Here is an 11,785-nt window from a genome sequence, read left to right on the forward strand (position 1 = left end):
GAATTTGTTACCTAATTGTTTATGATCATTAAATAATTAGAGCTAATCATACCTTAGGGTTAAATAACTTTAGCTATGTTAGAGAGCATAATTGATCATTAATTTGTGCTTGGATTGCTTGTCTTGAACCATGATAGGTAATTTATAGATTTATCATTCATAGTCCAATTTATACTCATATTAGTTTTGTGTTTAACTTGTGCTTGATCATTGCATGGTAATTCATAAATTGATACATCTAGGTATTTAATCATAATAACTAATACTTTAAAGAATTGGTAATTAATATAATCATCCATTAGAAAATCAACCATAAGAAATGGGGAAAACGAAACTAAACAGAAGTACTCTTTAATTTTGAAGTAAAATTCATTTTCTTTGCTTGTTAGTTTTAATTAAGTGATAGTAGTTTAAACTAAGTTACTGAACTTGCAAAATCAGTAAAACCCCCCAATTTAAAGTTTGTTTTCTTAGTTTATTTAAAATTAGTTATTTTAATTCATTAAATTATGTTCCCTGGGATCACACCCGACTTATCTAAATTAGTTAAGTTAGTTAGGTTTACAAATTTAAAAGTTGATAGTTATATTTTGTGCACATCAAAATGAACACTCTAACATTATTAGACCATGAAAGATATCCATTGTTCTACAATATTTTTTGATTACTCAAATGACAGAAGCAAAAGATATAATAAAAAATGGACACAAATATATGTAACCAACAACAGTCGACACATGGTTTTTTTTTGTATATGACCATGTATGTTGCTTGCCTTGAAGAACCATCATAATGTATATGCAATGTGTTTGCTCTCTCCAGACGTTCCATATTTTTCCTCATTGATTTTTGAAGCCATGTAATGGCTGCCTCCTGCTTCCGGATGATTTGCAACCATTACCCTTCTATGTGCTTCCCTCATCTTCTCTGTTGTAGCGCTTTATGTGCCAAACATGACAAATGTCTAAAATAACCTTTCAATAATTTACAATAATCAGGGAATAAATGAAAAATGTATCTTGCAATTATTACTTCCAAGTTCTAATCTTGGAGTTGATACATTCTTGTTCAACAACTTTACTCATCATATCTTAATCATAGAAGATTACTTCAGATTATCTCTATGAGCATGTAAATTTTCTTTACATGGTACTTTTGAAGTACCTTTTTTCATATCGTATTATCGTAGTCGAGTGTACATAATCTTATAAGATAATAGATTTTGTTTTAAATGATAATTTAGAAGGAGAACGTAGGTTACCTAACACCAAGAATGAGAGTTGCTTCTCTACTTCTCATTGTTGGTTGGAAGCGAACTTCATAAAATCTGCGTGATCTAAGCGTTGGAGGTCTAGTCTTGAAAGAATTCCAGGTTTCTATAAATCCAGTGTAATATAATTTAATATTCATATTTGAAATCAAAATCTGTGAACATTGTAACTAGTTAGATAAAAAAAAACTTTCAACAATCGGCGCATATGACGTTTTGCTTCATGATGTTTGGAGAATATGATTTTTGGGTGTTTCCAAGTCTGGAGTCTTGTAAATCCACTGTTGTATGGATAAAATTACATAAAAAGAAACCAAAAATTGAAATCAACAAGGCATGAAATTGGAAAATTTTAGGAAAAAAATAATCAATTATTGAATCAAATGAAATTCCTGTGTACCTGGGTTTGAAAAGTTGCACATAGACAGAAGAAAACTCAAACCATGGAAGGAAGAGGCGCAGGGAGGCAGTAGAAAAGAAGGGAACCGGTCGTTGTGAAGTTTCGACCCATTTTTTAGAGGGGTTTAGAAAGACCACGGTTAAATGTGAAGTAAAACCATTGCAAAGGCGGTGTAAGTAAGGTTAGGGAATCCCCAAAAGTGGAACTCCATATAACTGTAGAACATGTAGAAGATCTTTCAATTGGTAGATGATGGCGGTGGAGGGAGTAAATTCAGTAGAAGAGCAACCTAACACGTGTATAAAAGGGCCAAAAAGTCCAGACAAAAATTAAAGCAGCTATTTGAAACTGAGGACGGTTAAAGGAGGCCACATACTGAAATTGGCAAGTTGACCTGTCAATGGAGCGGGTTTGGAGCGAATCGGCCTTGATCCAAACCCTTTTAAGAAATTTCAAAATTCAATCCAAACCCGCTCCGTAACCCATAGGGTTTTAAATAATCAGACTCATACCCTTATCCACCGAATCAACAAATATCCAAACCTGCCCCGTAACCCAAAGGTTTTTAAAATAATCAAACACATTTTAATTAATTCCTAAAATAAAATTTCTTAAATAAAAAAATGTATACTATATCATAGTACTTAAAATAACATTTTTTAAATAAAAAAAATGATTTAGAAAAGGACATTACATACTCAAGGAATTTCAATCGGAATTAAAAATCACTATTGCAACAACTTTGAATTGATTTATGATTGTCGGTTGTAGTGATAGCCAATAGCAATTGTCAACTTTTTTCATGTTAAACAATGATTTATTGAATTAGAAATGGATATGACGATTTCTTGATGAGTATAAATTGAATGACATTATGATTCTTGATAGAAGTCTATAAGTTTAGAAATCGACTTATCGATTCCTATGTAAAATCGTTTTTTTCTTTGGACTTCGCCATTTGGACTTTTGATTGGAATTAAAATTAAACGTTAAGAAGTATAAAATATAAATGTATAATTCTAAAATTTATATGGGGCAGGTTATAAATGGAGCGGATCGCTGATGATTCATAGCCGGCCCATTTCATAAAAGGGTTAGCGGGTATGGATCGTTAACGGGTAAACGAATCAAAAACTACGCTCCAAACCCATAAAATTCTTACGGATTTGGATCGAATCATGGTCAAAACCCGCTCCATTGCCAGGTCTATTGGTAAGCCTCATAAACCAATGTGGACATAGTTTTAAATCCTCAAAGGTGTGGCCAAAGTCTGAACTCCTAAAAAAAATGACTGTTCATAAGGGTAATGAAAATTAATAGTATGTGGAGTAATAAAATGAAAAATAACTTGTTCTATTACCAATGCCACTTAGTGGTCATTTGATTTTAGTTATTTAGTGTGTTTTATTTTTGTACCATCATTAGGAAACAATATGCTTTTGGTTGATTGTAAGATTTACTAATTTCTCCAAGAGCAATTTATTATAGTTTCTTGTGTAGCAATTGTTAAGATTGTTGCATAAAATAAAGCAGAATGTTACTCAAATCTCTTTATTTGTCTTCTAACATCTGTAGTATGTATCTTTTTTAATCAATGCTTGTAGAACAATTTGTAAGTATTAGAGGATAATTTCTAGTATTTATTGTATTTATCTGTATGCTAGTTTATCTCCTTTATCATAGGAGTAATTGTTGTAATCCTCTCTATATATTGTTATGTTAATATCAATATAAAGTAAGGTTGATTTTATCCATTGTTACATGGTATCCACCGATCACCTTCTTTCTCTCCTCTTCAATTGCTAATTTCTTCCTGGGATATTCTTATGGCTCCATCGTCTTCTTCCTCCTCCACCGATGGCCCGTTCTCCATGAACAATCTATTACATATGCTGACTATCAAGCTTTCATCCAACAATTATCTTCTCTAGCGCAACCAGATGCTTCCCATCTTCACCTATCAACAACTATCAGGGCATATCGACAACACTTCTTATTCTCTGCCGCCTACCATCACTGAAGAAAACAAAACTATTCCAAATCCTGATCTTGCTCTCTGGAATGATGCAGATCAGTGTGCCATTATTCTCTTGCACTCATTTCTCACTGAAGAAGCAATGGCTGAAGTACTGGGTCTTTCCACTACTCGACAGATTTGGCAAGCTCTTCAATCTGCTTATAGGAATTGCTCTGTAGAGCACATTCAATCCTTGTGTGCTTCTCTTCGTCAGTTGACCAAAGGGACATCTTTTGTTCATGATTATAGTCGTCGTTTCAAGGCCATCTATGATCAACTATCTGTGATTGGACACCCGGTTGTTGGAATCGACAATCTACACTGGTTTTTTTGTGGCTTAGGACCATCCTATGAAACATTATCTACAACGATTCGAGCCACAAAGCCAACACTCGTCTTTTGTGATCTCATTACACAAGCAGAAAGCCATGAGTTATTTTTGCAGTCCATCAATGGTGCTCCTACTTCTCTGACTACTTTTCATGTGCAAAAAAAACGATCATCTCCCGGTCGGGGTCGTTCCACCTCTTACCGTCGGAACAACTCTCGAGGTGGCAGGGGGTGTGGTCAAGGGAGACGACCTCCTCATTGTCAACTTTGCAGAAACAATGGACATTATGCGTCTTCCTGTCCAAATCTCCACACCTATGCCACTCAAGCTGCTCCCTCGGATGAATCTTTATCGAAGGCTTTCCATGCCCAATGTCATGTCACCACCAACACTCCTAATTGGCATGTTGATTCCGGGGCCACTGCTGATATGACCCCCGATCGTGAAACCCTACATCACTCAGCACCATACCAAGGTAACAATGAAGTAATCTTTGGAAATGGAAAAAATCTTCCCATCACTCATACAGGTTCTTTAATTATATCAAAATCATTCCTTTAAGTTATGTTCTTGTCATTACTAATCTTACAAAAAATTTATTATCTGTCATCAAACTTACCAAGGACTATCTTGTTGATGTCCTTTTCTCTCAACCTTTTTTTACAATTCAGGATCGGAAAACAAAAACGGGTACTTGCTAAAGGAAGCTGTCAAAATGGTCTCTATGTGTTGAAGGATGAACCTAAAGCCTTGGTTGCTGCCTCTAGAGTTTCCACTCAAGCTTCTTATGATTATGGTATCATCGTTTAGGCCATGTGTCTTTTGATATTATTTTCCTTTTAAATAAGTTAGGTATTTTATATATTACTTCATCGTTACCAAAACCGACTGTATGCACTGCTTGTCAACTTGCAAAAGGGTAACGTCTATCTTTGAATCTAAATTACAAACGTTCATCTCAACCTTTAGACCTAATACATTGTGATTTATGGGGAACAACTCCCGTTTGTTCTAAAGATGGTTATCGATATTATGTTGCATTTATTGATGATTACTCCAGGTTTACGTGGTTCTACCCACTTAAAACCAAAACGGGTTTTTATTCGATCCTACCTGCTTTTATTAATCTTGTTCAAACTCAATGCTCGAGAAAGATAGAGGTGTTCCAAAGCGGTGGTGGCACGGAATTTGTGAATCACACAATCCGAAATTTTTTTGAAGACAATGGCACACTTCATAGGTTTTCGTGTCCGTACACACCTTAGCAAAATGGTCGAGCGGAACGAAAAAATAGGCATATTGTGGAAACTGGCTTAGCAATGTTGTTTAATAATAAAGTTCCTGCATGTTATTGGGTTGATGCATTTACCACAACTACATTCATAATTAATTGTTTACCTACTCCATTATTGGCAAACCAATCACCATTTCGCTTGATCTTCAATCAAGACCCACAATATACCAACTTTCGTACATATGGATGTCAGGTATTCCCTTATTTGCGTGACTATTCCAAACACAAATTTGAACCTCGAAGCATCCTATGTGTGTTTATTGGCTATAGTCAACAACATAAAGGGTATAGGTTTCTCGATTCAACATCTTCTCGTGTCTACATCACCCGACATGCACGATTTAATGAGCAAGTGTTCCCGTTTCATGGTACATCTCTTGACCTAAATTTATCTCAATTAATTCTTACTACTTTTTTTTGAAGAACTTCCAAAGTCTTCATCATCTCTTGATGTGCCAACTAGTCTTACTCCACCTACCAAAGCTAATGAGCATACTACAAAATCATCACCATGTGCTCTTTGCAAGCCACCAGATGAACATCGAGACCCACCTACCACTCTTTTACTTGAACAGGTCCATACAAATGCAACTTATCCTTCTCCATCTATTTCGTCTACTACAGCCCCTGCTGAATAGGCTCCTGTTTCATCTGATCATCCGGTTCCAAGCACATCGTCGCCTATGTCATCACCTGAATCTTTTGTATTAAGTCATCCAATGATTACCAGGTCCAAGGCTGATATTTTTCGACCAAAACATCAAGTTGATCTAGCTTCCCTCGCTAATTGTCTTCATGTTGCATTAGTATCGACAATGAAGCCAAAAGTTTTAAAATGGCAGCCAAAGATCCAACATGGATGGCTGCCATGAACGAAGAATTTGAGTCTTGCAACAAAACAACATGTGGACCTTAGTACCACTTCCTGGTCTTACCAACATTGTAGGGTCCAAATAGGTCTATCGCATCAAATAGCACTCAGACAGAACCATTAGACGCTACAAAGGTAGATTAGTTGCCCAAGGATATACTCAAATCCCGAGTCTCGACTACTCTCTCACATTTTGTCCGGTTGTCAAAGCATCCACAGTGCGAATTGTCATTATAATTTCCGTCTTGAATAATTAGAAGTTGCATCAACTAGATGTCAAAAATGCATTCTTAAATTGTAACTTAACTGAGATGGTCTCATGGAACAACCTCCAAGATTCATCAACCCTTAGTTCCCAAATCATGTGTGCAAATTATCCAAGGCATTATATGGATTAAAGCAGACACCATGTGCATGGTTTCAACGCTTAAGCGCCTTTCTTATTTATTATGGTTTTATATGCAGCCGTGCAGACACTTCTCTCTTTATTTTTCTCAAAGACTCATGCATTATTTACCTACTGGTTTATGTCGATGATCTCATTCTTACGAGAAACAATGAATCTGCCATTTCCACCTTTATCTCTCATCTCAATCACGAATTTTCCATAAAATACCTTGGGGAACTAAATTACTTCCTTGGCCTTGAAGCTGCCTACACGGACAACGGTCTCTTCTTATCACAGACCAAATATGCTCGTGATATTTTCATGCGGGCTGAGCTTTTGGACTCCAAACCTGTCAGTACACCTTTGGCTCCACATAAATCCTTTACAGTGGATGACCTGCCCTATTCTGATCCTACACTTTATATGTCGTTAGTTGGAGCCCTTCATTACTTAACCATAACTAGACTAGACTTATCTTATGCCATTAATCAAGTCTCTCAGTTCCTTCATGCTCCAACCATCGATCATTTCCAAGCTGTTAAGAGAATACTTCAGTATGTTAAAGGCACCATTTCCTTTGGTCTAACTTATAGTCGTCCTCACAAAGCTTCTGTCGTCGGTTACTCTGATATTAATTGGGCTTGCTGTCTTGAAACACATCACTCTACTTATGGTTATTCAGTGGTTTTTGGTGGAAATCTTGTTTCCTGGAGTGCCAAGAAACAACCAACGGTCTCCAGGTCCAGTTGTGAATCCGAGTATAGGGCAATGGAAAACACGGCTGCAGAAATTGTTTAGATCACCCATTTACTTTGAGAGTTGCATGCTTTATCACTGGACCGTCCTATGCTTCTCTATGATAACAAAAGTGCCCTATTTATGACTCGGAACCCAATCTCACACAAGCATGTAAAACATATTGACTTTGATTATCACTTTATTCGGGAGCTTGTTAGCTCAGGTAAATTATACACAAAGTTTGTCCCAACCAATCTTCAAGTGACATATATCTTCACAAAAAGTCTTTCGCGTGCACTCTTTGAGAAATTCCGTGCAATGCTTCGTCTTGGACCGCCACCTTTTCGATTGAAGGGGGGTATTAGAGGATAATTTCTAGTATTTATTGTATTTATTTGTATGTTAGTTCATCTCCTTTATCATAGGAGTAATTGTTATAATCCCCTCTATATATTGTTATGTTAATATCAATACAAAATTTTCTATTGTTACAGTGAGATATTTTTAGTTTATGCAATCCATGTTTTTTTTTGTCTTGTACTATGGCCCGATCGGTTTTTTTAGGCCTCCAAGAACTATTGGAAGTTCAACAGACATGGGTTATATTTAAGCCGGTCCGGTTCGGTTCCCGGTTTTGGACCGGTTCCTACCAATTTCCAGTTCCAAAAATCCACAAGAATGTCGTCCCGGTCCTAGCCCGATCGTTCTATCCGGTTCCGGTACCGTTTCCGGCCGGTTCCCCGGTCCAAATGTTCATTCCTAGATTCTTTAATGTTATGGTTTATTAATCCTTATTCTAATAAATGAATAGTTTTAATCTCTTTTTGCCAAGTGTCACTCTAATACAACTCCTTAGTAATATTATGTCATGTAGATATATTAGGCAACTCATTTCAAAATTCAAATTTACATTTTCTAATTATATGTTAAATTTGAAGTTACAATAATTTTTAAATTTTGATATCTCTATTTATTAATAATTTATTTAAAATGAATTATTTAAAATAAGTGATTAATAATTATAAACTTTTATTATAAAATTTTAATTAATTTTATAACCATGGTTCTTACGGATTATAAACTAGTTTATATATAAACATTAACTCCATACATTTTAGATAAAAGTTAAATATAAAATTATAATAAAGATATAAATAATATTGTTTATATAAAGGATACCAACAAAATATGTAATCATTATATACTTATAAAGGAAGCATTTTTCCTTTCACTATATTCATTTGAAACTCCCATGTATTTTTTCCTTTCATCACATTCATTTGAAACCCCCATAACTTTTCAATTTCTCTCTAATAATATTTATAATTTTGTTAATTAAGTTAAACAAATATCATATCTAAAGTGTAGTCATATATAAGCTAAATTTCAATATTAAAATAATATCATTACTTCTACTTATAAAGTTATGTTGTTTAACTTTTAACATATTATACTTAATTTATTAGTTTTATTTTATTGTTGGATGTAAATCATTATCATTTTAAAGATATAATTCTAGAACAGTTTGTATAAAACACTTAAATTATTAATTTAAAAATGACATTATAGGGTCAACTTAAATATAAAGTTTAGGTTAACTTAAACAACCCAACTAATATATTGTAAATAGTTAAAAGTGATAAATTGTAGTGTCTTTCTAATAATGATTATAAGTTGGTTAATAAGGTTAAATAAATATGAAACCTAAAGTGTAATCATAAGTCAACTAAATTTTAATTTTTAAATAATATATTTACTTCTACTTACAAAGTTATGTCTTTAACTTTTAACATATTATACTTAATTTATTAGATTTAATATGTTGTTATATGTAAACCATTATCAGTTTAAAGCTACAACCCTTGAACATTTTGGATAAAATGCTTAAATTGTTAACTAAAATATAACATTACAATGTCAACATAAATATAAATTTCAGTTCCATTTAAAAATCAAAAAAATATTTTATAAATAGTTAAAAGTGATAATTTGTAGTGATAAATGTTAAAACTAAATTGCAATCTCAATTTCACTAAAATATTACTAAACATATTTTTATAATGGTTAAAAGTTCTCAAATGAATAACTAAAAATAACTTATAATAACAATAGTTAAAAATAACTCTATATCAATGATTATATTGTTATATTTAAAATAAAAAAATAATGTTTGATGTTTTAAATAATTATAATGATGGAATTTAAAACATTAAGCAAATCAATTTTAAAAAATTTGTTAACAATAATAACAAATATAAATAACATTAAACCATATATTAAATTTAATTTTATTAATGTGTAACTCACAAGTAGAATCCATTCAAACGATTGAGATTATGAAGTTATAATAGATGTATATATTATCATATAATTCAAAATAATCAATATATTATTTGAATTTAGTATACAAACTATTATATCAAATTTAACAACAACGTTATTGTTATATTAAAAAAAACATATTTTTATAAAAACTTCAGCTATACAGGTGTTTCTGCGCATTACAATGTTAAGTTAAATATAAATTTCAATTCCACTTGAATAACCAAAGAATATTTTGTAAATAGTTAATAGTGATACATTGTATTCATAAATGCAAAAACTAAATTGTAATATCAGATTAACTGAAATATTTCCTATATATATATTTATAATTCTTAAAAGTTTTCCAAATAAGTATTTTAAAATAACTTTCAATAACAATAGTTAAAAATAACTCTATATAAATGATTATATATTCTTACCTTTAAAATAAAAAAAAAATAATGTTTGATGTTTTAAATAATTATAATGTTAGAAATTCAAATATTAAGCAAATAAAATTTAAAAAATTAATTGACAATAACAACTATAAAAAACATTAAACTATATATTATATTTAATTTTATTCATGTGTAAGTCACGGGTAGAAGTCTTTCAAACGATTGAGATTATGAAGTTATGATAGATGTATATATATTATCATATAATTCAAAATAATCAATATATTATATCAATTTAGTATAAAGATTATTATATCAAATTTAACAATAACGCTATTGTTATATTTAAAAAACATATATTTGTAAAGATTTCAACTATATAATTACGTCTGCGCAACGCACGGGCATTCGCCTAGTTTAATATAAAGGAAATAAAGGTAACATATTATTAGTTGAAAGGGTTAAACCTAAAACTGATAGCGACACAAATGAAACTAATGGTGGGTCCACCACACCATTTTTGGAAATAGTATTCTAGCATCCTCATTTTTGTAAACTTACTAGATAACGACACCATTATCAAAAAAAACTCCTTGAATTTCCAAGAAACATAGGTTAAGTCTTCTTTGCGACTTTTAGATTCCTATACATAAAATATGGTTAGTTATTTAAGGGTTCTTGAAAAGAAAAGTTCCAGAAATTCAATCTTTGAATTTGCCAACCAGACAAAAACACCAAGTAATACCCACGGTTCCACTTTCTTCGCCTATAAATATCTTTAACGATCATCTCCATACCAGTATACAATCCCATTTCCTTTTTATTTGACAAAAAAAGGTGAAAAGATCATATCCTATTTGATCACTTTCGACAATTTTATGGCATGCAGTGTGAACTATGGCACTGTTATTGCTTGTTTTATTGTGATATCTCTTTCCTTGGGTCTCTTTGTTCTAATGCCTGTCCTAGTAAATCTATTCGCATGGCCATCTACTCCCTCGTTTTCAGTTAATCTATTCCATAATCAAATCTTGAACATGACCAGATCAAATGATAATTCTCCCACAAACTTGGCTATCCACTTCGATCTCAAGCTAAAGAACGAAAACAAAGCAATAGGTCTTCATTACCCGGATCAAATAAATATCACATTTTCTTACTTCCCAAATGTATCCACACTTGCCATTTTGGCAGACTACAAGCTGGATAGCTTTTATCAAGGTAATGGGAAGGCTAGACACGTGCGAGGCAAAGTGGAAACAAATGGATTCCCCACAGTGTTGCAAGGGACGAATATGATAGTTTTTCGAGTAGATTTAGTGGGTTCGTTTAGGTACAAAAAGGTTGGAACGAAGAGGCATAAGTTTGAGTTGGGATGTCTTGTGGGTGTAGATTACACCACCAGCAACAAAATGCAGACAGGGTTTATTGGAATGGTAGAGCCAGGTCTTGATTCCAAGCTGAAGAGGAAACCTCCACCAGATGTTGGTTATTAAGCATGAAACGCGCACAGTGATGAATTCCAATGGGTCAGTGGTTGTCATTTGCCTTGATTTCATTCTCATGAATAAGTTCCCCATAAGAATAATGTTATTAGCAAAAAGGATTGTTCTCTAAATTTGTAGATTGATGGCTGATTCAAAAGTTTTTAAGACTATTTACATCGTCCTTTTGATTTTATCTTTTCTTTCGATCTATATTCAACAACTTTTAGATATTTTTGTTTCCTTTTTAGATAACTAACTATTAGTGTAGCAATTTTATTATTGTTTAC

General features: G+C 32.7%; 2 protein-coding genes across 2 annotated transcripts; both read left to right on the forward strand.

Moving 5' to 3' along the window:
• Positions 1–6,147: 6,147 nt before the first annotated feature.
• Positions 6,148–7,369, forward strand: LOC111877553 (uncharacterized mitochondrial protein AtMg00810-like). Its single transcript, XM_023874066.1, has 2 exons — positions 6,148–6,227; positions 6,649–7,369. The coding sequence occupies exons 1-2, from the start codon at positions 6,148–6,150 to the stop codon at positions 7,367–7,369; spliced, it is 801 nt and encodes a 266-aa protein (XP_023729834.1).
• Positions 7,370–10,889: 3,520 nt separating this feature from the next.
• LOC111877554 (uncharacterized) lies at positions 10,890–11,507 on the forward strand. Its single transcript, XM_023874068.1, has one exon. It carries the CDS (start codon positions 10,890–10,892, stop codon positions 11,505–11,507), a length of 618 nt encoding a protein of 205 aa, XP_023729836.1.
• The last annotated feature ends 278 nt before the right edge of the window (positions 11,508–11,785 follow it).

This window comes from Lactuca sativa, chromosome 3, assembly GCF_002870075.4.
Source record: "Lactuca sativa cultivar Salinas chromosome 3, Lsat_Salinas_v11, whole genome shotgun sequence".
Taxonomy (NCBI): Eukaryota; Viridiplantae; Streptophyta; class Magnoliopsida; order Asterales; family Asteraceae; genus Lactuca; species Lactuca sativa.